At 55.2% G+C, this 26,783-nt stretch overlaps 1 protein-coding gene across 2 annotated transcripts in view; it reads left to right on the top strand.

The window, feature by feature from the left end:
• The window catches only part of PDE10A (phosphodiesterase 10A), a 327,948-nt gene that overhangs the window by 257,654 nt on the left and 43,511 nt on the right, over nt 1–26,783 (top strand). For both annotated transcript variants that reach the window (XM_045844196.1, XM_045844195.1), the window contains 5 exons: nt 3,148–3,176; nt 12,499–12,619; nt 13,698–13,747; nt 23,566–23,706; nt 25,707–25,862. In XM_045844196.1, the coding sequence (XP_045700152.1) occupies nt 3,148–3,176; nt 12,499–12,619; nt 13,698–13,747; nt 23,566–23,706; nt 25,707–25,862 (497 nt within the window). The remainder of the gene's footprint in view (nt 1–3,147; nt 3,177–12,498; nt 12,620–13,697; nt 13,748–23,565; nt 23,707–25,706; nt 25,863–26,783) is intronic.

Genomic DNA, 26,783 nt, shown 5'->3' with positions numbered 1-26,783 from the left:
TTCCTTTAAGTTCTAGTTATACATTTGGATTCATTCCTAAAATCCCACTGCATAGAAAAGGAATATCGAGAGTGATCACACAAGGGAAAGTACAAATATATGTATTGTTATAAAGATTTATAAAATATTCCAAAATAAGTACTTGCCATGAAGGGTGTACTTACTAGGAAGTTCACCAGGGTTTTTTTTTCTCTCTCTTTTTTTTTTTTTTGCATGAGCTATTATCCTTCCTAAAGCTTTAAAAAATATTAAAGTGATTTTTAGATTTAAGATGGGTTCTTCTTTTTAACATACATTTCTCTTTAGTAAGCATAGATAGTCTACTTCCAAAATCAATTTTTCTGTTTTTTTATCCCCCTCACTGGAGTGTGAGCCCCTAGAAAGCAGGTCAGTGTCTGGCGCACGGTGGGTGTGTAGTAGGTGTTTGCTGAATAAGCGCATGTTCGCGGAACCCTGAGGCTGCATAAAAATTAGTGTCTGCTGTGTGAGCATTTTTGTGGCGGATTAATTGTTCATGAATGATTCAGAATCCGGTGTCCATGGTGATCCCCTTCCTTCCTGTCGTCCCCTGGCCTTTCCTTTACAGCGAGCGTCCCTGCTGAGCCATGCGGCAGCGCCAGCAGGCCAGTCCCGGGTGCGTGTTGGGAGCGGACAGACACCCGGGGTCAGGGGTCTTCTCCGCCCCCCCGCCCCGCCCGGGGTGACCTGCAAAGAGTCAGGCAGTGCGTGTGGAGACCGGAGCCTGTTTCTTCTCGGTTCCTTTGAAAGTGTCTTCGTGGAAAAAAGTTTTGAGTGCCAAATTGCATTGTCTGGATGTTGTTTCACTGCAGACTTATGGGGTGGTGGGAGGAGCCGCCTCAGCCCCCAGTGTCTGCCGCTCTGGGCTGCAAACGCAGTTCCTGGTCTCAGCCCCCAAGGCTCCTGGCCGCGCAGCCCCCCTTGGAACGGGAGGGAATGAGTCTTTGACCTGTTCCAGTGTCCCTGGGGTGGGAGCCGTCAGCCGAGCGAGAGCTCCCCACGCAGGGAGCGGGAGGCAGGGGGCCCTCCCGGCGGACTTTTCGGCGTGGTCGTTAACGTTCTCAGCTGCAACAGCAGTTCTGCACATGCAGGGGACTTGACGATCATTGCACGAAAATTGTCTGACGTCTGAGGAGGAGGAAGAGAGACAGGATGCATTTCTAAATCACGGCAGATGGCGAGGAATCTGGAATTCAGCTAAAATATTCTTTCCAGTACGTTCAACTGTCCATTAGGCAAAAAAGTTTTTTCTAAATGCACGTCAGCAGAGCCAAAGGGACACTCACACAGACGTCTGGACGGCACACGCTTCCGCCCTGAGCTGGCACTCACACGGAGTGGCTGCCCCGGCCCTGGTGGGGGACTGCTCCCGGCCACGCCCCTGCTGCCGCTCCCGCCCCTGCTGCCGCTCACACCTGGGTTCTCCGCCATCTCACCGAATGTCTTAGCTGAGAACTTGAAAGGGATCGAAAGCATACAGGCCTCTTTAACTTCAGAGTCTGTTGTTCATGAGTCTGTGGCGGTGATGAAGACAAACAGTTTCCTCGTCAGAGAGGCCTAGGAGAGGGGGGCGAGGGCCTGGGGGTTGAAGAGCGAGTGCAGCGTCTCTGTGACGGGCCTTCAGTAAGGTGGGAGGGGAGCGTTTCTCCGATACCATGCTTATTCCCAGGCATGTCGGCGGCACCGCCAGATCACTGTAGAGCTGTAAGAAAAGTGTGTACGCCGCTGTGTGTATCAGAAGATGACACGCTAGAGGTGCTTCTCACTGGGCACTCACTGCCGGACCCCCGTCCCAGCGTGGTGAGTGGCAGGGGGCTCCGAGGGCGTCCGGGCGGAGCCCGCGTGGGCGCACGGTGTACCGAGCGTCTGCAGCAGCTGAGCGGCGTCATGGGCGGGGCACTTTGAAGGACCAGCTGGGTGGGAGAGGGTGTGCGCACACGCTTGTGTGTGAGCATGCTTATGCGTGGTGTGTGTGTGTGTTGTGTGAGTGCATGTGTTAGTGTGTGAGTATGTGTGTTGTGTGTGTGGGGGCATGACTGTCCGGGCAGATCCTGGGTTCGGGGATGAGCTCGGGGGCTCGTGGTTGGTGTGTGGTTTGGGAGCCGACGTGGTGTGGACGCGGTGGGCGAGCAGCCAGCCGGAGAGGGGTTAGAGAACACAGGGACCAGCAGACCCGGTGGTGAGTGGGCGAGGCTGTTAAAAGAGAGAGAAGAACCACACCCCCCGTTTGAGCTCAAAGGGCGTGTTTTATCGGTGTGCAGACCGGCCGGCTGTGCTTGGGAGCAATGCGGTGGGCCAGGAGTTGGGCGTGAGCATGTGCGCCTGTGCCGGCCTCGGACGAGGTCGGATCGCTGCACGAGGCGCCGGCGGCAGCAGCAGGCGGGGGGAAGGCTCCCCCCCCCCTCCGGAGGCGTCTGGAGAGGCCGCACAGACACACTTTCCCTGGGTCGGGACCAGTGACCTGGGCGTGGGACAGCCGGAACTGCTGGGCCGCAGGTGGAGTCGTGGCCGGTTTCCTGCACCCTGCACCCTGTTGGCCACACAGGGATGCTCTTGCCACGCGGCCAGCCCCACGGGGAGGGCCCTTCAGCGGGCCTCCCCTGGCCCACCGTGACCCACGGGTCGCACTGCGCCAGGCACTGGTGCTGACGAGCTGGTGCGGACGCCCGCCCCCGGCCAGGCCCGTGGTCCAGAGGGGCAGTGTTCCTACCGGGGTGCCGCACGGGCACGTGCCGTGTTTCAGCAGGAGGCGCTGGCATCACCCTGGCGGCACGGGTGTCCGTGGGCATTGGGACGTGCATGCAGGCTGTGTAATCAGCACACTGCAGGTGTCGCAGACCTCCCTCCGTCTGCGTGTGCGTAAGCCGCGGCGTGGCAGCGTTCGCAGGCCCGGCGGTTTTACAGAGACTCTGGAAGTGACCAGCAAGCTGGGCTGTGTCACGTCCCTCTGGAGTTAGCGTGCGCACGTAGCCCCGAACTTGCTGTTGCAGGATTAAAAGACGAAACTCTAGATTGCTTAAGCAGAAGCTCTGCAGAGGAGCCTGTGCTGTGTTGCGCGCGGATGCTGTGCTGTGTGTTCCGACTGCTCCGAGTTTCTAACCGTGTTTTCCCTTCCTTCCCCTCCCCCAGACGAGACGGCGCCTAAGGAAGTCAGCAGGGTGAGTACCGTGAGCGTGGCCTGTGCTGTCACCGGGCGGGAAGTCAGTCCGGTCGTGCGCAGCTTCTCGGGGCTGGGGCGTGCTCAAGGGCCGGGAGGCCGATGGCGGCGGCCCTCCCCGCGTGGCACTCACTCCTGTGGGACCAAGTCGGCGGGCGTGGCGGTTGCAGCGCGGAGCCTCAGGGCGGACCCCAGGGAGGGGTTTTCTGGGTCAGTGGCCAGCACGCAGAAACCGTGAGACTGCGCGTCAAGACGGGGCCCCGGGCTCGCGGAAAGCCGTGGTTGGGGCGACGCCATGCTGCCTGCCCACATGGCAGCTGTCGCCAGGGCCACGAAGCAGCTGCTGCCTTCCCCACGGCCCATGCTCCGTGGCTCGGTCACATGTGTGACTGGCTGACCCTGCCTTTGAGTCCAGGCGCCTTCTCTGTGCGGGAACAAACCCCTTGGGTGCCAGAGACATGAGTTTCTAGCCTGTTTAGACATATATATTTTTTTTAGATTTTATTTATTTATTTTTAGAGAGGGAAGGGAGGGAGAAAGAGAGAGAGAGAGAGAGAAACATCAATGTGCAGTTGCTGGGGGCCGTGGCCTGCAACCCAGGCCTGTGCCCTGGCTGGGAATCGAACCTACGATGCTTTGGTTCGCAGCCCGCGCTCAATCCACTGAGCTACGCCAGCCAGGGCTGTTTAGACGTACTAAGCGAACTGTTGTCGTGTCCAGGAGAATACTTAGCGCTGACTCTGGAGACTTAGCAGACTGGAAAGCCCCTGGGGGCAGGCACCGGAAGCACTCAGCATACACTGTGTGTGTTTACTGCTGCTCAAGTGGAATTAATGACGCGTGAGACGTATTTTATATGTCCTGTATGCAGATACAGATCTTACAGATGGATGAAATACTGAAAATAATCAGTCCAAATTGCGTCTGACGAAACCACGTACAAGAGGTCGTCACACACTCTTTGTCTTGAGCTGTGACCGACGTGCTTCCGTGTGGCCGTGCCTCCGGAGCCATTCCTGTAGTCTCGGTCGTGTGCAGAAAGGAGTCTCTGACGTCACCAGGGTCTCTGCTGGCGTCCGGGCAGAGCGTCCTCTGTCCCAGCCGATGCCCAGTTCTCCATCGTCTCCGGGTCTGGCCGGGCGCCTTCTCGCTGACGTCACCCCGATGTCAGGGCTCCGGGTTAGAGAGTCCCGGGACCGAGCGCTCCGCCGCGTGGTGTTGAGGGGTGGACGGGCCGGCCGGGCATGTTTGCGGCTGCTGGGAGCAGCCCCTGGGCTGGGGGTGACGGTTGAGGATAAAGGGAGCATTCTTCCAGGGGCACCAGGGGCAGACACCGGGGTGGGGGTGGGGGGGCGGTACCTGCCACGCTGCTGTCCGGGTCTCGGGAGCAGCGGTGCGTGTACACGTCGTTGGCGGCAGGAGGGAGAGCCACGCATCCATGTTCCCTCAAGACCAGACTGGCTCCGGCTTCCAGGGCTGGGCGTGCCTGAGCCCAGTCTCCCCGAGCAGCCCACCGCGGTGCAGACACGGGGGTTCCTGAGGGCGGCGGGAAGGTCGCTCTGATTTAGGGGGCTCCTGTTTGCCTCCGGGACGCTGGTTCCCCGCCGTCGGATTTGTTCCCCCGTCTCCTGCGCCCCCACTGTGCGCTCACTCTGGAGCCTGCGGCGCGGTCCCGGTTCTGCTCCGGGCCCTTTCCCACGCCGCTTAGACCACGGCGGCCCTGGAAACCAGGCTTGCTCCTGTCTTTTGGTGCCTTCTCTGCATTTCAGTCTTTTTTACGATGTCATCGATCATTTCCTGCTGTCGACTCTTTAGTTTTTGGAGCTCGCAAAGCAGAGTCTTGGCTAAAACTGGCCTCGCACGTGGCCGTTGTCTCACACGCAGAACTAGCTTTGCCCTGGGCACGCCGTGGCAGTGCCGACTGCCACCCGTGTGGCCCTGGTGTGTTCTTCTCTTTCTTTGGGGATGCTGCTGTGTATGTTGGGAGGTCGTTTGTTGATTTTTTTTTTAATGCTTTTTTATCTTGAAGTGGGGTTAGGTTTCTACGTGTAGTTAGGGTTCCCTTCCCTTGCTGACTGTGGGTGTCAGTGCTGTGACGGTTCTTCTGGTCGACGCCGGGTGGCAGGGCTGGCTGCGGGGTCAGCGGCCCCCCTGGGCCTGGGAGCGGGGCGGCGGTGCATGCTGACGGAAGTGCATCACTGTGCTGGCCCCCAGGCGTGTGTTCACCCTCCCCGGCTGGGGCAGCGCAGGCCCGTGCCCCTCTTGTGGTGCCTCTGGGGGCTGAGCTCCGGGGGCTGAGCTCCAGGGCCTGCACGGGAGCCCCGCAGCGGCCTGGGCTCCTGCTCAGTGGTGCTGCTGCAGCAAATGCAGGGTCCACTGCACGGAGGGAGGGTGCGGACTCAGCCTCAGGGTCCCCGGCAGCCGGAGAGGGGGCGGTGTCCTCCGCTCCCGCGGAGAGTCTTTTACCGATTTCAGCAACGGTGCCGTTTTTTGGGACGGGGCATTGTGAGTAAGGAATGGTGACGCTCTTCAGTTTGGTTTCACTGGTACGTCCAGGGAGGTTGCCTTGAACTTGGTGGCATGGGGCCCTACGGCCCCACTTCTCTCGGCTTTTTTCTTTGGTTATTTAATAAAGCGAGGCAGGGCAAGTCACAGAATCCCAACTCCTCTTTCTCCTGGGAGAACCCGTCTTCTGCCCGTGTTTGTAACAGGCTCGTCACCGCGCTGGCAGAGACATCTGCCTGCTGAGCGCCTGGGCTGTGCGGTCCGCAGGCGTGCGCCTCCATCCATCGGGAGGGCAGGATGGCTTTGGAGCACGGCAGTGAAGGACGAGGCTACAGAGGGTTTGCAGCAGGGACAGCCACTCCCGGGGCCCAGGGGAAGGGCTCGGTAGAGGCAGCCGGCCACCAGGGAGGGCGGCCGGTTCCTCCATTCCCAGCGCAGCGTGCTGGAGGGCCCTGGGGGCGGCGGCCCCTCGGCCCAGGCTGGGATGGCAGCACCGACCTGTGGGAGCCCGGGGCATCCCTCTCTCTCTCTCTGTCTTTCTGTGTCTCTGTCACTCTCTCTGTCTGTTTCTCTCCCTCCCTTTCTGTTTCTCTGTCTCAACATTGGAGATTAAGCTTTTTCTTCTTCACAGAGTCTAGTTTTACTTGATGGAGGTCATGCTGCTTGGTGACGGTGCGATCGAAGCTGAGGTTGTAGGTCTGACGTTCCAGGTCTGGTCCCCGCTAACGGCAGCGGAGTCAGGGCCTCGCCCGGCCTCCCGGGGATGCACGGCCCAGTTTCCCGGGGAGGGCAGCAGCGTTCGCTGCGTCTGTGGAAGATGTTGGCGACCGCGCACACGGAATCTTCTCCCTCCCGTCCGGGTCTTTTGTGTTTGTTTGTACAGCTTCATGATTTCCTCTTTGAAACTTGAAATTTCTTCTGGTAACAAATGCTGTAGAGAGGGTGGACCCTGTGGGTTGGACGGTGGGGTTTCCCTCCTCTGGGGCGCATCTGCTCCTCGGAGCCTGCGGAGCCCGGCCAGGGCCGGCCCAGAGACACCCCCCTCCTCTCCTCTCGGGAGGGGAGAACCCTGGAGCAGGCGTTCCCCGGACGAGCGGGCGCCCGCGGCTGCGTCCCGGGGTGAGGTGACCTTGAGCCGCATCTGAAGGAGCCTGCGGACCGGTAGTCCCTGCGGGGAGACCTCAGGATTCCAGGGTTTCTGGATGATTCCGTCGGGGGAACGGCGGCCTTCCTCCCTGGGGGGAAGGAGTGACTGGGAAAGGAAGAGGGCCCGAGCCGCAGGTCCCTGAGCGGGTGGCTGCCCAGAGCGGGTCCGCGACTTCTCCGGGTGCGGCGGTTGCTCAGCCTGTGCCGCCCGCCCGGGCAGGGCCCCGAGGCCTCTGCCCCTGCGGTGCTGTCCATGCTGTCCCGTCGTCCCGCCGCAGCTGCGTTTGCGGGCGGGAGGTGGTGTCCACCCTCGCTCCGGAGTGGGCAGCTGTTCCAGAGCTTTCCTTCTCTGGAACCAGCAGCCCTCGGCCGTCTTCATCGTCCTCACGTCACAGCAGCCTCTGTGCGTCCGAGAGGACGGGCCGTCGGACCGGGCCCCTCTCGCTTGCCCGTCCGTGGGTCAGATCGTCCGTGGGTCAGACGGTGGCTCCAGTGGGTCGTGCTGCTGGGCCCGCGGCCGGGGGTCGCCCTCGAGTGGCCTGGCGCCCTGCGTTTGGCCTGTCCTCATGCGGCTCCTCCAGCGCTGCGGACACGGGCACGGTCGTTTACACGGCAGAACGATGTTTCTGAAATGACATTGACGTCACCTTGAGCCAGTCAGGAAGAGCAGGAATGTTTCCTTTTGGCCTTCGTTTCCCACGAGCACGCTCACATAGGAGTAACGGTGGCGCCTGTCCTGCTCGTGTCTCTGCCCTTCGCTCCCGCGCCGGGACTGTCTGACGGTGCCGGGCGGTCCAGCGCTGCCTTTAACGACTCCCGGCGGTCCTGTAAAACTCCCTTCGAGTTCCCGTGGGATAAGCTTTTACTTCCTCTCTCTGCTGTTGACTCTCTAGATCGTTTCTTATTTTCCGTACACTGAATGCTTTTCTGTATTTAGCAGCTTTATTCCTCTGAAATGTTTCCTAAGGAAAAATGCTGGGGCTTGAAGTTACTAGGTCGAAGGACATGGCTATTTTATGGCTGATAATACACATGGCTGAGTGGGCTTATCAAATTCCTCTTCCAGTTTAAAGTTTCGCTTTAACCCAAATAAATGACCAATTAAATAATCTTCTTGTCTGTAAGTGGCTTGGCATTGTCTACATATTTTTATTTAAAGCAAGCAGGCATACTTCCACACGTTAAGTAACTCTTTCCTTTTGTGTGACTTGCGACTCTGCGTATTTCGTGACACGTGCACCAGCGCTGCTCTGGTGCGGTGTCATCACGCTGAGATTCGAGTTCCTGCTTTGCCTGCATTTATCTGGGTCATCTTTTAAAACATGATTTTCAAAGCCTAAAATGTAAAATGGGGATAAAGTCTACTAGACCTAAGGGACTCAGCCAAAATAGGATGGAATTTATATCTTACAGTCATTTTAGAGGACCAAAATTAAACTCTTGAAAAGCAGAGGGGAAGCGTTTATAAGGGAAGGAATTAATGGCTCACAATTTAAAATAAAGACTGGATTAATAACGCAAAAGGTGTTTCCTGAAATAGGTCAGTAAAAGAGACTTTGTCCATCTGTTGAAGAAATAAGAAAATACAAACATTAAAGAATGACAAAGGGCATGTGACTATACATAGGGCGATTGTTAATAATTTCATAAAAATACTACATATACACACACACACAAATGCTTTTGAAAATTTAGAGGAAAAGGCCAATTTCGAGAAAATTGTAAATCATTAAAACTGATTAAAGAAGAGTTAAGGGACCTAAATATACTGTTTACCAATGAAAAAGCTGAAAAAATTAATGAGAGAACCAAAAATGGCATGATACCCAGAATCTTTTATTGAATAACTCCACTGGACATTAAAGATGAAAAATCTTCCTACTTAGTAGCAAGCATGTATGTCAAAAGGGAGGAAGAGAGCTCGTTCCAAGAGGAAAGCGGTCCGTGGCACAAAAGTTGGTGCATTGTACAGAACGGAAAAGCTACCCACCCGTTTGACCCCTGCAGACGTGAGCTCGGAAACCCGAAGTCGGCAGCCGGGCTGCTCTGGGAGACCCGTTTCTCCCGCCACGGGCGGCGGCGGGTGGGCGGCAGGCTCTGCCCGCAGTCCTGCGAAGGGCGAACGGGGCGTGGGCCAGGGTGGGGACACCGGAGGCGGGGCGGTCCCCGGCCCTCAGGGCGGGACTCGCAGAGAGAGGCCTTTGGAAGGGGGCGTCCACACGCGGTGCCGATCGACTGGACGTGTGGTTGGAGAAAGGAAGGGAGGAGAAGTGCTGGCGTCCAGGTCCCGCCCCCGCACAGAGGGCGGGGCCGCCCGACTGGGGGCGGGGCCACCGGACTGGGGGCGGGGCTTCCCGACTGGGACCAGAGGGTGTGCGGGAGGGCAGGCCCGCGTCAGGGGCTCAGTCTGGGAGGCGCTGAGTTAGGGGCGCCTGACGGATTTCCCCAGGGAGACGTCCAGGAGTTGGGTGGCCAGTCGAGCGCAGGGGGATGGTGTGATTGAGAGATGTATGTTGGGGAGTCTTTAGTTGCATGGGTGACTTAAGAGCTGTCCACAGACAGCAGGTGTGCAGAGCACCCGGGAGTGGGTGGGGTTTGAAGGAGAAAGGGGGCTGGGGGGGGGCAGCTGGGGCATGGCCCACACGGCCGGCCGACTCCCGGGGAGACACGCAGAGAAGGCCGAGGGGCAGCGCTGACCGGCCTCGTCCCTGAGGCAGGTGGACGCAGGGCCGTCCGTGTGCATCCCCCTGGTGGCGGAGGGGCGCCCCGGTGAGGGAGCCCTGGCTGTGCCAGAGGCTGCGGGGTGTCAGGGAGGCCTCCGGCCCTGGCCCCATGGAGGGCACCAGCGACCTCAGGGGCAGCCGTGACCCTGCAGCGACTGGAGCGAGTTGGAGGGCACGAGGGAAGTGGTGGGTTGCAGAGTACGGACCAGTGTGCTGTGGAGTGGTGCCCTCATGGGCACGAGAGAGAGAGAGAGAGAGAGAGAGAGAGAGAGAGGGAGGGAGAGAGGGAGGGAGAGGGAGGGAGGAAGGGAGGGGAGGGAGGGGAGGGAGGCGGGCAACCTGCCGAGAGGGGGGTGCGGTGGGCGCACCAGAGTGCAGGTAAGCGACGGTGTGCGGGTGCTTCCCGCGCTGCTCCTGCAGTGTTCTGCACGTCCGAAATCACGTCAAAGTAACACATGATAGAAAAACAGAAAACGGTAGGACATTTTAAGCAACGATGAGAAGGTATTGTCTAGCTATTGAGGCTTCTGCTGAAAACTGAGGGCTGTTTTGCATGCGATTAAGGGTTTATCCAAAGTCACACCAGCTTGTGGTGTTTCCCCGAGGGTGTTGCTGTGGCCTCCCAGGTGTCGGGGCGACACCTTGAAGAGCTGGGGTGCCCACGGGGTGGCAGACCTTAGTCCGCGTCTCACTCTGACTCCCGTCGCCCCTCGCCGTGCCTCTGACCTCCCCTGGAGAAGCGTCTCGCCTCTGCCTCCGGCGTGGGAAGGTGGGGTCACTCCAGTGCGTCCGGGCAGACCGGCTCTCCCCCCAGTCTCACGGGGTGGGATTCCCTCGGAAAACAAACGCCCTGGCCAGGCCCTGGCTCCCCAGCCCTGCTCTGCAGGCCCCGAGGTGTCACAGCAGACAGGGTGCGCCAGCGTTTCCTGGGAGATGCAGCCACCAGGAGCACGGCCCGCAGAGGTCACAGCCGGAGTCCTGTCCGAGAGGCCGTGTCTTCTTGAGTCCCTGTCGTTGGTGAGTGTGCCCTGAGAGAGAGCCAGGCCGCGAGAGTCAGCGGGGACTGGAGCTGAGGGTCTCGGCGTCCACTTCGGCCCCAAGGCGTGAGGAGTGGCACTCGGCTCCGTTCCTCCCGCCGCCCCGGGGCTCCGCCCACGTGGAGGGAGGGACACGGCAGGTGTGCCCCGCGCGAGCCCCACGGGGGCACTCCCAGACGGTAGCGGCAGCTAGAGGGCGCTGTGGAGCCGACGACAAGCCCTCCTCGCAGACACACAGCGGTGGGACCACGGGCACGGAGGGGAGGGCCGGGGTCAGGGGGCAGGGTCAGGGGGTCAGACACGTGGGGATGGGGGACTTGACTTTGGGTGGTGGGCACACAGTGCGGTCTGAGGGTCAGACAACAGTGCAGCTGGAACCTGCGTGACACTATTAACCAGTGTCACCCTGGTGCACTTAATTAACAATGCTTCAAAAGGCCAAGTTCTTGATGATACCATTAGTAGGCTGTTGCGAATTGCCGGCACTGAAGCCACAGAGCTGAAAGTTTACGTGACTCAACTGACCCCTCAGCGGGCTTTTTTTCGTGACACCGTTTGCCCAGCAGCTGTCGGAAGTGCGTGACTGGCCACGTGCCCGTCCGTGTCCCCTCTGCCTCTCCCGTCCCAGCAGCCCCCGGGCAGCGGCTCCGCCCACTTGTTCACGTTCGTTTGTGCAGTCCTGCATCTTACGGGCATCGCATTCGCACGGATAGTAGTTACAGTAAGGCATTCTTTATGATGGTGTTTATGCAGTTGTCACCGGTCGTCAAAGGAAACAGGGTCTGTAACCCCACTGTGAGGTTAAGAATAAGCATTTGAAGCTTAAACAACGCAAACTGGGGTCACAGCTTCTCGTAGCGAGTGTGGAGAGGTTCTGAAAAGACTGTGCATTTCAGCCTCCTCGTTCTGCACACGGGAAGGCCAGAGCCCAGGGACGTGGCTGAAGGGAACCTCCCAGCAGTGCACCCTCCGCACCCCAGCGTCTTCCGGTTCTCGCTTGGGTGTGACGGAGTTTCCTCTCTGGAAGACCTGGTGACAGCTGGCCTCTATCCCGCCCCCCCGCTCTGGTCCCAGAAAGGGCCTCTTTCTGCACTCTCTGCGTGGGGAGCTGTCCCCAGATTTCCAGGTGGGGACCCTCCACTGTGGGGATCCCGCTGGATTCTGAGAACGGGTCTCCCAGATGCGCATCGAAAACTGCATGGAGCTGGGGGAAGGGGCGGTCTCTGCTTGGTGCGGCCCCCTCAGGCCTGTGCCTCCGCCCTCCCTTATCCTACCTCCGCCTTCCCACTGCTCTCTGGTGCGTGCGGAGGTCCTCACACGTCATCCTCTGCACGTCATTTCCAGGGGTCCCCTGCGCGTGGGTCCCTTTACGGGACAGGAGCCCAGAGAGGGGGTGGGGTCCCTCTACGGGATAGGAGCACAGAGAGGGGGTGGGGTCCCCCCACGGGACAGGAGCCCAGAGAGGGCTGGGTGACCGGCAGCCCCTCCCCCCCCCCAAGGACAGCTGGGGACGGCCCAGCACACCGAGTGCGTCTGTCCGTACGCCGAGTGCCACGGAGCCCCCCTTCCCGGGTCCTGTTGGAAAGACAGTGCTCTCCCTGCCCCCCCTCGTCTGCGTCCCCCCTGTGCCGTCTGGCCCACCCCGCGGTTCGCCCACTCCTCCTCTCCCAACCGCGTGCCTGCTTCTTCAGGGCCGGAGGTGAAGCTCGCTCGTGTCCCCGGTGCTGGCAGAGTGCCCCCGCGGGACAGACCGTCCGGACCGCCGGTGCCTATCTGTGCAGTGGCCAGCCAGTGCATCCTTCCTTACGCTTATTTATTCTAATTCCACCTCTGTGGAATTAGAATAATAACTAAGGGATTTTTATTTTACTGTACTGAATTATGCCCTTTATTTATTTTTTTCTATTCCAAGTACCAAGATACGAATATGCAGGGCGTCGTGTACGAGCTGAACAGCTACATCGAGCAGCGGCTGGACACGGGCGGGGACAACCAGCTGCTGCTGTACGAGCTCAGCAGCGTCATCAAGATAGGTGAGGCGGCCCTGCGCCGCGGCGGCCCGGCGACTGGCAAGGACGGCGCACCTGCGGAGGGGCCCGCGGGTGCCTTCCTTTCCCTCTGTTCTTGCTGTGCTGGAAGCGAGGGTATTTCATTATGAACCTGCCGGAATTCCGGAAAAAGGGTCTGCCTTACGTTTAGGTGGAATATACCGTGCCTTCTCCTTAAAGCCCGGTTTTCTTCGTAAAGTTTTGTCGAACTAAATCACATGTAGAAGAGAAATCATTATTTTTTTTATGTCTTTTTAAAAAGATTTTATTTATTTATTTTTAGAGAGGGAAGGGAGGGAGAAAGAGAGAGACAGAGAAACATCAATGTGGGGTTACTGGGGGTCATGGCCTGCAACCCAGGCATGTGCCCTGACTGGGAATCGAACCTGTGACACTAGAAATCATTAACTTTTAAGGAAGAAGCGTTATACATTTCCACGTGGAGAGGACACCTGTGTCACCGCCGCCTGAGTGCTGTGGCAGGTGGGCCAGATGTCCTCCCCAGAGCCGCCAGGCGCAGAGAAGTTGTGCCCGGTGTGCCTCCGGCCACTCCGCCGAGACTTGCCTATTCGCTGCTGTGGCAGTGGCCTTCCGATGACCCGGAAGCAGTTTTGGGAAAGTTAAATTTTGCTCTCTTCAGTGATGATAGGCAGAAGTAAGCGTAATTCTTTTTGGCTGATGCTTATGTTGGTTATTCAGAATTATGGATATCAATTCTAAGAGATTTAATACTTTAAAAATTAAATGCAATTCTCAGATTTTGAAAATAATTCCCAATAATTCAGACTTTAACATTTGACACGTTATTACATAGTGCACAGGCTGCTATATGACTTGAGGGGGTCACATCTTAAGCTTCGCAATAGCGGATCAAAATGAATGAAAATACTCCAATTATGTAATTGAGTAAAGGCGTGAATGAGTTTGTTCGATTCACTGCATGGCCGTTTTGTGTTAACGCATCCCCAGAAAAGACCCGTATCTGAGGTCGTACCCTAGAGAATGCATGTGTATTGTGTTCTTCTATTCAGACTAGTTTCTTCCTCTTTTATTACCTTGGCAGCCACCAAAGCTGATGGATTTGCACTGTATTTCCTTGGCGAGTGCAATAATGTGAGTATCTACGTTTAGATGTTGGTGTTGTAAGCTTTTTAAAGAAGATAAACTATTTGTGTTAACAATGTAATAGACATATTGTCATTAAGCACTTTAAAATCGCCTTGTTGTAATTTCTTTCTATGTGTGTGGTTATTAGCAGCCAAGCACTTTACCAACGAGGCAGCACTTAGGCATCAAACCTCGTCCTGGGTGGGTCGTTTCGGGTGCGCATCCAGTTGCTGGACACGCAGTTCCTCGCGTGGTCACTCCCGCCCCGTGGGCCGGCTGCGCCCTGCGCCCGCGCCGTCTGCAGCGGGGCGAAGTGAGCTCGGAGGTTCGGCGTTCGTCTTGCGTAGATGGTGACCTACCTGCTTGTGTGTTTTATGTTTTCCTTTTTTAAAAAAAGATTTTATTTATTTATTTTTAGAGAGGGAAGGGAGGAGAAGAGAGACAGAGAGAAACATCAATGTGCGGTTGCTGGGGGCCATGGCCTGCAACCCAGGCACGTGCCCTGACTGGGAATCGAACCTGTGACACTTTGGTTCGCAGCCCGCACTCAATCTACTGAGCTACGCCAGCCAGGGCGGTGTTCTTCTTTCTTTTTTTTTTTTTTTAAACTGTGAATCCTGTTATTCCTTGGGCCTTTCAGAAACGGGCGTTCTCGAGGCCTGCGTTGGAGCGCCTGTCCCAGACGCAGGGTGTGAATGACGCTTGTTTGCCGGCCCCCCGAGGAGCTCTGCCGGCCCAGGGCAGCTTTAACGAGACGATCTCGCTGGGAGTTTCTTCAGACTGCAGGGCGGCTTAGATCGCAGCCTCCAGTCCACGTGAGGCTCAGTGCGGCTCCTCGGAGGAGATTTCTGTTCTGCCCCCTGCAGGAAGGTCAGGGGGCCCTTCAGCCTCTGCCGGCCTGGCCCGGGCAGGGGTCCTCGTGAGCCGGCCATGGGCAGCCGGCCCAGGTTTCCGGCCCGTGCCCGTTCGCCACGTGGCTTTGCTGAGCGGTGTCCGTCCATCTGGGCTCTGGATGCTGCACGCGAGAAAAACCAGTTCGGGGCTTGCCTCTCCGAGTTCCTGTATATACTTCCCTTGAGATTCGTGTGGGTTCCTTCCGTCCTTGAAGCCCGGCAGCGCGTTATAAAAGATTTGTAACTTACACTTTACCCAGCCTCTAAATAATTTTAAAATGGCTTTTTTCAGGGGCACCAGCCCACCTGATCTGCCGTATTGCTCGCAACAGAGGTGGGCATACTTCTAGCATGTAAGCTAACCGTACTAAGTAAAAAATAACACTTTGTGTACAGGTGAGCAGATACACGTGTGTTTCCTTACATTCCATCCTTCCGTACACGAAAGTTAGCACTTTACGTTATCGTTTACCAGCGTTTTGAAAAATTGCCCATGGACTTTGAATCACAGCTGGAAAGCTTTCTTAGATACCTTCTTTTCAAAACAAAATGCCTATGATTCGGTGACAAAGTCACAACGTGCAACCCAGAGTGACATAAAATGTTTAGTGCAGATCAGTGAAGACCGTGATTAAGACAGAGGTGGGAAGAATTGTAAAATCCTTGTACTTTAAAAAAGTGTTCATTTGGTTTTTTTCATGAATGAGAGTGAGTTTAAATAATTAACTTTCTGGAAGTCGAGTCCTGAGAGACATCATTCAGAGTATCTCAGTCCCTCAGAAGTTCCGCTAGTGAAAAGCAGCATCGTGTTACCACAGAGCAAAAACTTAGAGGCCACAGAAAGTTACGCAGAAAACAAACTAGCTAGTCCTAAAGCACCGAGAACAGGACACCAAGTGTGACTGCGAAACTCATTCTGAAAACGTGTCACAAAGTACAAGCGGAATAGGTCCGCTGGTTGAAAGACAAAAATTGCAAATCAGTGTAAAACCCTCACCACTTTGCTCTGTTTCATAGAGGGACGTGTAAAGAAAGCACATAGAGACAAGAGACAATGAACGTTAAAAGGAGATTGTAATCGGAGCAAAAGTGCCCCAGAAAAATGCAGGGGAAGCGGAGCGAGCCCCGCAAGATCGGCGCGAAGCTGAGTGTGAGGGGCAGAGCCTGGGGTTGGGGAGGAGGCCACTTGACTCGCGAGGGGCTTGCTCCGAGGCGACGGGCCGGCTGTCCTGAAGTCTGCACGGTGAACACTCGGTGCACTGGGATGCATAAAGCAGAGCGGTTTCACTGAAGAAAATGGGCAGAAGAGCGCAGGAATTCCCGACGGGTCCAAGACACAGTTTAGAGGATGTGTATTAGCAGTATCGGCAGTTAGGTTTTTCAAAAAACTTGTATATGTGATTCAGTTTATTGGGTTATGATTTCCCAACTTGGGATTCCCTTTCTTCTTTAGGTTAGAGCCTACTTTGATACATTTAGCCCCACTTAAGAAATTCAGGTCCCCGTGATGGCTAAAAGCAAGGAAATTAAACCTTGGTATTTGAACATAAATAATATGCCAAGTGACACTTTGAACAAAGGGGAAAAAATCAAGTACAGTTAATGGGATATTTAGAGAACAGTGTTGATGGAAATGAATTACAGTATTGTTAAGTCTGTGAACAAAGCTATTCAAGTGAAATATGAGAATTTCAAGTGAAATTCAAGAAAATTTACACTTTAAGGTATGAAACATTTTATACACAGTTTTGAAACATTAACAAGTGAGAGAACAAAGATAAGAGAATGTATCACTTGGACGTGTTTTTATCGGGCAGGATCGCGTGACCGTGGACCTGGTCCCAGGGAGACTCGTAAGTCACGGTTCCTGCTGCGTGGGGTTCGCCAGCTCCACCTGTAGACGCGGGGAAAGACAGTCTGCGTGAGCGAGGAAACGTCAGGGCGCTAAAGTAGGCCATTTGCCAGCCTAATTAACAAAAAAGGGAAAACACCGTTATGTGTGTCTAGTAGTTTAAGAAATAATAAAACAATAGTTACAGTGAAAGTGGCACATTATGAGAGGATCCTTGGACTAATAGCATTGAAAGCTTAAATCAAATGGACAGTTTTCAAGGAAAACAGAAGTTGCTGCACTTAAAATAGTTGAACAGTGCTAGAAAACCCAGTGAACCGGCAAATGGAGGAAACGGGAAACGCTGTTCAAGGAGCTTTTCTGAAGACGAGCAGGGCCCCTATGCAACGTGCTGTCCCCAGCAGCAGCCGTGTGCAGGCCGAGGCTCAGCCTGGGGGCAGTGACGGGCTGGGCAGCTCCCCCCACCGCCCCGGTCACATTCCACGGGGACAGCCCCCTCAGCAGAGGGGCTTCCTGTGCATCTGTCCCGTCTCAAGACTCCCCAGTCAGGACTTCGCTTTTCAGAGGAGTTTGGTTTTGGAGTTAGAGCGAGTGAGTGCAATGCACTACTTTGTGACTTGGGTAAGAGTCTTAAACTTTCTAAAAGGTAATTTGACCTCCACTGCTTAAATGTTACATCGAGAATGGTGTTCATTCAACAAACCTGCTATGTGCCCCAAACGGCTCAACTGCTGAGCACACAAAGGTAAGTAACAGGTCATGCTTGTCCGCGAAGTGCGCCACCAGCAGGAGAAAGGGGGGAATGCACACTGAGTCATCGCGCACAGTGTTCAGAGGGATCAGAGAGGCACCCGAGGTGCTCTGGGGTTCTCCGTGTGATGGGGGTGCAGGGGTGGGTCACACCGGAACAGCTTGGGCGATTAGCCCGGTTTGAGCAGAGCGTGGAAGGCCGCCACCTCAGTAATATGAAGGGCATGCAAGGACTTTTTAGGAAGAAGCAGAACTTTGTGAGAACTCGGGGCTCTGGAAGGAAGTGGGGGCGCTGTGTCCTGGCCCGGAGCAGTGGGGACACCTAACTGTGAGCAAGCCACTCTGGGAACGCTGGCTAGAAAAAAACCGAGTGTTTCCAAGGTTAGGATTTTGCTTAATTCAACTTTTAATGTTTTTACAGTCGCTTGCACACCTAGCCACGCCCTCCAGCTGACTGGCGTGCCGCATGCTGTATGTTGTTGTCATTGCATCGTTCTGTGTTATCCCTAAGAGTTGGTGGACGCTGAAAACCTCGAGGACTCTAATAATACTCTAAAATATTTAATGCATAAAGTACATAGATAACTTTTCACCTGTTGGTTTCAGAAGCCAGGTTAGAGCCAGCAATTTCCAATAATTGTGTGACTTTTTTTCAGTTGTCAGTAAGCTTTAGTATTAGTAGGTTTATTTTTAAGAATTATGCGAAGTTCCTATCTAATTCCAATTCCAGATGGATGGGATCTAGTCATTTACTACCTAGCGCCATCTAGTGTCATGAAATAAAAAGAATGGTGCACCGAAGTCATTTTTTTCACCTTAAAAAGTATTTCTAAAATGTAACTGGTTGTGAGTTAAAGCCTTAACATGAAAATGAACTTTCATGAGTGAAGAGGTCTTTGGATTGTGAATGGAAATTTCAGAGCAGGCATTTACCAAGTGAAGTAGAATCTTCTATTTGTTGATGGTAATGAATCGCATGATCCTATTTCATTAAAAAAGTAGGTTTTTTAAAATAAATTGTGATAGTCTATTCTGTTTTCCACCAAATCTTTTTTAATATCCTTTTTCATAACTGTAAAGTTATTGTATTCATGGAGCCAATCTACCGGTTATAATAACCACCATTACCAATCTTCTCTAGTTACATCACCTAACTGTAGAAATCTATATGAAAACCTGCTGTTATTAGAAAACATCGGCCAGCTCACGTGAGCCTCTTTGAGCAGAGGAAACGCTTGTTTGTTGGTTGCCATGCACCGCGTGGCCTTGCTGTCCTGCTCGTCGGCCTGGGCTCCTGACGCCGCCGGCGGGCCGCAGGGCCGAGGCCAGCTGGGGACCCCCAGGCCTCCTGTGGGCACAGGACCCCCCCCACCCCCCCGCTGTCCGGCAGTGGGCCGCATGCCCGAGCGCAGTGAATTTCTCCTCTGGTGGCTGAGGTTTGAAACTCTGAGCCTTTTCCTTGCTTTTAGTGGTAGGTTTTAGCTCTAGCTGCTGAAAGTGCTCGTGCTAATAAAGGGTTTCATAGATTTTCCCAGCATGAGAGCAGCAGTCAGTTTTAGGGACTCGGCTCAGCACGGTTCTGTAGGCCAACTAGACACGGGAAGTGTGAGCAGAGTAGCCAGTGCGTTCTACAATAGCGTGTGTTGTTTTTCAGATTTTCATTCATCCTTTATGGAAATGATACAATATGTTTCTTATTAAACTCAACAGCCCAGTCAAATCCTTATGTGGAAAATCATGACGGACTTTGAAAAAGAAAGCCCTTCATTACTTCCTTTGTGAGTTTCTTTGGAACTTATTTGCACCCCGATTTGTTAACACACCTTCCCAGGCCCTTCCCCGGTCAGAAGCACTAGCTGTAGCTGATGAATCAAGTTGTGATTCTTCTGAAACATGAAGAAGCCCTGGGATGAATCCCGCTTGGCCATGCTGTGTGATCTTGTTAATGTGTTGCTGGATGCGGTTTGCCAGTATGTTGTTGAGGATTTTAGCATCTCATCAGTGATACTGGCCTCAAGTTTTCTTTCTTCGTTGTGTCTTTATCTGGTTTTGGGATTAGGATGATGTTGGCCTCATAAAAAGAGTTTGGGAGTCTTCCATCATTTTGGATGTTTTGGAATAGTCTGTGAAGGATGGGGAGTAGATTTTCCTTAAACGCTCTGTAGAATTCTCCTGTGAAACCATCCGGTCCCGGGCTTTTGTGTGTCGGGAGTTTTCCGATTGCTGCTTCAGTTTCATTTATCGTTACTGGTTTGTTTAGGCCTTCTGCTTCTTCTTCATTGAGTTTTTGGAAGATTATATTTTTCTAGAAATTTGTCCATTTCACCTAGATTTTCAAATTTCTTGGCATACAGTTCTTCGTAGTAAGGAGGAAAGGGGACCCTAGTGCACTGTTGGTGGGATTGCAGACTGGTGCAGCCACTGTGGAAAACAGTCTGGAACTTCCTCAGAAAACTAAACATGGATCTGCCTTTTGACCCAGCAATTCCACTGCTGGGACTCTTTCCTAAGAACCCTGAAACACCAACCCAAAAGAACCTTTGCACCCCAATGTTCATAGCAGCACAATTCACAATAGCCAAGTGCTGGAAGCAACCTAGGTGCCCATCAGTAAACGAGTGGATCAAAAAACTATGGTTCATTCACACAATGGAATTCTATGCAGCAGAGAGAAAGAAGGAGCTCCTACCCTTTGCGACAGCACGGATGGAGCTGGAGGGCCCTGTGCTCAGTGAAACAAGCCAGACGGCGAGGGACAAGTACCATGTGGTCTCACCTTTAACAGGAACCTCAACAACAAAACAAAGAAACAAGCAAAATACAACCAAAGACACTGAACTAGAGGACAGACTGACAGTGACCACAGGGGAGAGGGGAGGGAATGTCAGGGGGAAAGGGGAAGGGTTTGCAGGAACAAGTATGAAGGACACAGGGACAAAAACTAGGGGTTAGGGGTGGAAATGGGAGGGAGGTGGGGGGCCCAGGGGGGTGGGGTGGGATGGGAGTAAAAGACAGAAAACTGTACTTAAACAACCATTAAAATAAAAAATGTAAAAAAGAAACCCAAGCAAGTCTCACCTTGCCGGATGAAGAAAACCTGCCGTAAACCTACAGGGACTAGAACAGCGCTGTTGACGGATCGGCCAAAGGGCACCGAGGAGAGAGCTGAGAAATGGACTTGGGGCGGCGGGGACAGGGGAGTGGGCCAGCCTGCGGTGGGGGTGGCAGCTTACCCTGGGGAGGGAGGAGACTTGTCAATACACAAGTGTCTATTTGACAATTACTAGAAGATAAGTAAAAGTAGGCTTAGTGAACTTCTCCCCATCCTCGAACACATGTGACATTCAGAGGGCTGGCACTGGCTTTTTGCAGCAAGCGCTGCCTGCCATCCCACTCAACTACCAAGGTCACGAAGAACGCGAATGGGAGACCACACAGTTCAAACCAGTGACGGACCTTGGCGCAGCCGTGGGTGCTACAGAGGGAGCTTTCCCACGGGTGAATTTTATGGAGCGAGAAAAAATTCCAAGCTCAAAAATCCCGAAATAATGTAGGAGACCACTCACACAGAGGAGAGCGCGTGAGGCCGTGAAAGTACTGGGAGGGCGTCTGTGGCGCGGTGTCCCCATCCCGCTCCTGCCCCGGCTCTGGCCCTCGTGACGGCACAGAACGGTCTCACATTTTGTTAGCTCTTGCCCTCGGAGCTCGTCTGGAAGCATTGCTGTTGATCAATAGGATTAAAAATCATGAGCTAGTTCGTGTGACAAGCAGAAAGTTCCCACTGTAAAGAATTATTTAACTTTTTTTGATAATGACCCATAAAGGGAAGTCTCTCAATTTCAGTCAAGGAATTGAAAGACTTATAAACCACTTTTTTCCAGCAAGACAAATACATAGAATAGCTTTTCATACATCGTAGGTCCGGGGTTTGCTTATCTGTGTGTGTGTGTGTGTGTGTGTGTGTGTGTGTGTGAGATACAGTAACCCTATATAGAGGTGGTCAATGTTTTATAGTGTTAAGTAAATGACCTAAGAATATACGAAGAGGTAAACTGCCCTGTCACTATTGAATTCTGATGCTGAGTATAACTTGAAGGTATTATTAAATCCAGCCTTCATGGGTATAGAGCGAAGTCATCCAAGAAAGATACGTGCTGTGTACCTTCAGACCACAGAGTCCCCAACTGTAGTAAGAATGAGCGGAAAGGCGGGTGCGGGGAGCCTGCTGCGAGGTCACTCCCCATCCCGGCCCGGGGGGCCCGGGGGAGCTGCCCGCGGCCCTGGGGCGGCTGGAACGCACTGCGGGCCGTGCTCTGGGGGAGGACAGCAGGTCGCTCAGCCGCCTCCTCGGGAGTCACTTCTCGTAGTTCCGAGAAAGCCACTGTCGATTCCGCTTTGTCTTCAAGCTCGATAGACCATATCCTTCTAGTTTTTGTCTTGAAATCCTCTCTCTTCCTGTGCTCGATGCATTTCTCTGCCCTCCTCTCAGTCTTTATGCACGTGGACTTGTACTGCGACGGTGAGTGCTCAGTCTGACGGAGACCTCACCCTGTCTGTGCCGCATGTGACTCGGTGCAGGACGGAACGATAACAACTCTGAACACGGGGTCTGATTCCCGGCCCCTGTAAAACTAGATAAGGGGGAATGGTCATCTATCATCTTTTCTATAGTTAAGTGTCTAAACTCTTTTTAAAGTGTGTAAGTTGCACTTACATACTTTAAAATAGAAACACTTAAAATGTATTTCCACGGGTATGTACTTACTAGCAAGTACTACCTAACCACCATCCTGCCGGAGGTACTGGTAGGTACGCTTGCGAACAGAGTTGTTGGAACGTAGCTGCCCGAGAGGATGGTTTGTTAAGGCGGTGGGGGGTGGGGGGGGAAGGCGCCAGCACCGCCCTCCTCGTCCCTGGTCCCCTGGGTGGGAAGAGGTTCGTTCACTTTCCAGTGACGGGTTGTAAACAAGACTGAGTTTGGAAAAAAGGGGGTTGTTTGCCATGACAGAGCTCGAAAGCGCACCCCGCCAGCCTCACCTAGACCCGGCTCAGGACGGCGAGCGTGGACAGGACCCTGTTTGGCTTCAGGGGCGGTCGGGCAGGAGCGTCCGGACTTCTGGCGTCTCTGGGCCACACACTGAATACACTGCAACATGTAATCACACACACAAAAATCTTACAGTCTTTTAAGTAAGTTTACGATTTTGTGTAGGTCGCCCCTGTAGCCGTCCCAGGCCACGTGCGGCTTGCGGGGCTGTGGGTCGGATGCCCCTGCGAACGATGCTTTGGCGGGTCCTCGCCTTCCGGTGACGGCGGTCCCATGTAAGAGGGACGTGGCGTCGGGAGCATCCGCCCGACCTCAGCGAGTTTCGAGTTGAGCGTAATCATGATTCAGCTGGGTCAAACTGTTGCCCCCAACTCAGGGGTGTTCGGCTCCTGGTCTGTGGGCCTCACGCGGCCCAGGATGGCTGGGAATGCGGCCCAACGCAAAACCGTACACTTACTTAAAGCCTTTTTTTTTCGCTCATCGGTTTTCGTTGGTGTTTGTGTATTTAATGTGTGGCCCAAGACAAGTCGTCTCCCAGTGCGGCCCAGAGCCGCCAGCAGGCTGGGTGCCCCTGCCAGATGATTGGTTTAGAGGAGCAATTCTGATTTAATAGGTAGTTTAAACATGTGATTTGATTTAGTCAGAATAACAAATTATATTTTAAAAAACATTTATTTAAAAACAGTGTCAGAACGCTCCCCTCCCACCCGCCCAGACTCGCCCGAAACGTGTGCGGAGAGGGGCACGGGCTCGTCGGGGGTGCTTGGGGGCGGGCTGGCAGGCAGGCCAGTGGCGGGGACGGAGAGGCCGAGTCCTGCAGCGAGGCGGTGCTCTGGGAAAGAAGGGTGTTCGAGGAAAATGGAACACCTAACTGCACCCCTCTGACGTGTGGCCCCGGACCCCGTCCTGAGATCCGTGGGCCCGGTTCCTGTGTGACGCAGTCTCGGACCAACGCCAGCTTCCTCCTCCTCTTCCTCCCTTCAGTGTCCCGTGTGCGCCCCCACGGGGGGCCACTGCCGGAGCCCGCCTGCGCACCGGCAGCCCTCCACGCCCTGCCCTGCTCTGGCCTGCCTCCGTGTGCAGGCGGCGTGGGCAGGGGTCCGCCCCGGGTGCTGCAGCCTGACCGTGGCACAGCACTGTCCCTGCGCGGGTCCTCCTCCTCCTCCTCCTCCTCCTCCTCGGCACCCGGACCCCTCCGGCCTGTCCCCTCGTGTGCAGGAGTCTCTCCGTGCCCCGCACAGCACAGCAGGTTCGACAAAGCACGTTCCTTTCTCCTTGCCAGAGCCTGTGCGTGTTCACCCCGCCCGGGGTCAAGGAGGGTCGGCCGCGGCTCGTCCCTGCGGGGCCCATCGCCCAGGGCACCACCACCTCCGCCTACGTGGCCAAGTCCCGGAAAACGCTGCTCGTGGAGGACATCCTCGGGGTGCGTGGCTTCTCCCTCTCCGCGCCGGCGGCGGTCGGCAGTGTCTGGTTGAGAGCGGTGACGTGTCGTGTGGATGTTGCAATCTAAGGCAGTTTATCAAAGCAGCGAGGCAAGACGCAGGTCAGTGAATGAGTTCGGGAGTGCACGCATCCTGTGTGCTCAGAAGCCCGCCGCGTCCAGACCCGCCGAGAGCAGGTTTGAGCGGTTCGCTTGAACATGCACCAGCAGACGGGGGCTCCCAGACGTGTGTTTATCTCTGCGGGAGCTGAATGACAACTGTCCTGTGCTCCACGCCCGAGCAGGGTGGGCGTCAGTGAGTAGCCGTTGCCGAGTGACAGTGACCCCGAGTTCCACTGGTGTCCTGCAGCAGCGCCCTCCTGTTCCCGTGAGTCTCTGAGCCGGGGACTCCCGCTGCTCTGGGCTCTGGCTGGCTGGGTCGCTTCCACGTCTGATGTCGGCAGACCCCCACTTCCGAGCGGGCTGGTTTCAGAGGGCCTCACCCTCCCTGTGGGCCGCGTCCCCCCCGCCCAGCATGGGCAGCCTGGCAGGGTCCTCAAGAAGGAGACAGGACATGCACGCACGGGCGTTCTCCAGCGTAAGCTTACGTCAGGTGCTCTCCCCTCTCACAGGCCCCAGCAAACCCCGTGGGCGGGCCTGGACTCCGTCCGGGGCGGGGCCCTGGTGGAGGACACGGGCCCAAGAAGCATGACTGCGTGGAGCTCTGTGCGGTCTCAGTCTCGCGCGGTCCACATGAGCACAGTGACACAGTCAGTGTGGCCACGCACACTTAGCCTTTCCAGGTGACAAATGCACAGGCAAGTTTCTAGGTGGAACGACTTTGCTCTGAAAATGATTAATTAGACCCCTGACATCTGGGTTTTAATTTTGGTTCTGCCTCTATAGGACCTTGACCAAATCGAGTAACTAGTTATTTTATTTTAAAAAAGGCAAAAAAAGGCAAAAACAGGAAAGTGGTTCAAGTAAGTGTTGAATCATACAGTTGACTATAGGCAATGACAGCGTATTCTAATTATCCACCTCGTGAGGATACCCATCACAAACAGAAAAGGTGATTATGCGAGATGACAGAGGCGCTGACCAAGGGCTGCGGTGGCGGTCACATCACAGCCTGTGACTGCGCCGTCGCGTCCGCGTGCTGTGACCTTACAGCCACACTGTCACGTGTCAAGTGCAGTTCAGTTTTAAAAAGGATTGAACGTAGACACTATGTCAGTTGCCATTGGAAATGTCCAATTACGTATGTGGACTTCTGAAACATTCGCAAATCACAAGTATCAGCCAGTGTTGTTCTTAGTCATGATTTCAGCGCCCGGCGGACAGCAGAGGCTGAGGGGCTAGAGGCGGTGCTTCGCTGTTAGTTCTTTTGATGTCCCTGTGTTCTTCCGAGGGATTTTGCTCAGCTGGAAGATTATTAAAGTCAAAGAGCCAGTTTCATTTCTTATGATAAAAAACGGATAGATTGGGTGATTTGAATATTCAATATGAGTCCTTGAGTCTCAGTTGGAATGACTGTCACCGACTTCCGCTTTTGTGTTGTTCCAACCTTCCAAATAGAAGAGAGACGTTTCACACGTAATCTCCACGATGCCCTTCGCGCATGGAAGGTACTTACATCGGGGGTGGCCTTCCCTGGCGACCTGGGCTTACAAAGCCCTCGTGGGAGCCCTGGCACAAGAGAAGGCTAAGAGTAGTACATCGCTGGCCACGATCGTTGCTGCATTATTGCGTGGCGTTGACGTGTGGTAATGGGTCGAGCCCTTGTGTGCGCGAAGGCGGACTGAAGCAGGCTTGCGGAGGGCAGGCCCCGTGATGCTGGAGGTCTGCGTCTGTCGTTGCGGCCACGGCCGGCTGGCTGCTCCTCGGAAGGGCTGCGCGTGAGCGAGGGAGGCGTTGGTGCTGTCCGAGGGAAGGGAGGAGGCTGCACCGCCCCGACTCCTGGTGTTTGCTCAATCTCCGTCCCGCCCCGTTTGGTTCCTCAGGACGAACGCTTCCCCAGAGGCACGGGGCTGGAGTCGGGGACGCGGATCCAGTCCGTCCTCTGCCTGCCCATCGTCACGGCCATCGGCGACCTCGTGGGCATCCTGGAGCTGCACCGGCACTGGGGCAAGGAGGCCTTCTGCCTGAGCCACCAGGAGGTGAGGCCGGGCGGCCGGGGACGGGCGGGGCGACGCCCTGTCCGCTGTCCGCTGCCCACTGTCCGCTGTCCACTGTCCGCTGTCCGCCGCGCCGCGGTCTGATGCGCGCTGCTGTGACAGTGATAGGTTTTCAGAAAGCTTCTTTGTTTGGCGCTTCATATACAGAGAGGGGAACGATTAACCTGGAAATACAGGCGTTTTTACAGTCAGAGTCTATTTTAACCATGAAAAGGAAAGTGTGTCATATTGTAAATCAAATAAGGTAGGAGATGACTTTGGAGGGTTTTCACGTTCTGGTGGTCTTCGTTTTCTTAAAAAGGCCGTCTCCCTAGAGTGCGTCCTGAACAAAGGTTCCCACACCAAATCCGTTTGGGAAACAATGAGTCCTGTCCCCTCTCCCCTGACCTGGAATTGGGTTATTCACACTGAGATCCAGCGTCACAGCGACCTGCCCGCCACGCCCGGGGGCTCGCACCCCGGCCGCTGTCCTGGGCCACACCTGCCTGCCCCGCCCCTTCCTCCAGGCACACTGGGCCCTGGAGCGAGGCCTCCAGGGGCCACCGTCCTGCCCACGCCCAGCCGCCCCTGTAGTGAGGAACGAGAGTGTGGCCCGCTCAGCAGGGCGAGGCCTGAGCACACCTGACCAGCGTGCCCGTCCCGCCCTCTGTGGCGCCTCCTGCCCTCCAGAGCCCGCGGCCACGGGTGTGCCTGTGTGGTGCACGGCCTCCCTTTGTGTCCCGCCTTCTCCTGTGCCCACGTCGACCCCGAGGTCGTCGGTGCTGTGCCCCCAGCACCGAGAACGGCGCCTGGCACTGGCAGGCGGCCGGGGAGCAGGGCAGGGCGAGTGGGGAACGGGGAGAGTCGAGTGGGTGGGGACTTGCGCACCTGGCAGCAAGCGTGAAAAGCCTTCCGTCACTTCAG

Source organism: Phyllostomus hastatus, unplaced genomic scaffold (genome assembly GCF_019186645.2).
Source record: "Phyllostomus hastatus isolate PE091 unplaced genomic scaffold, TTU_PhHast_1.1 phas_contig_40, whole genome shotgun sequence".
Taxonomy (NCBI): Eukaryota; Metazoa; Chordata; class Mammalia; order Chiroptera; family Phyllostomidae; genus Phyllostomus; species Phyllostomus hastatus.
This window is presented reverse-complemented; position numbering and strand designations above follow the sequence as displayed.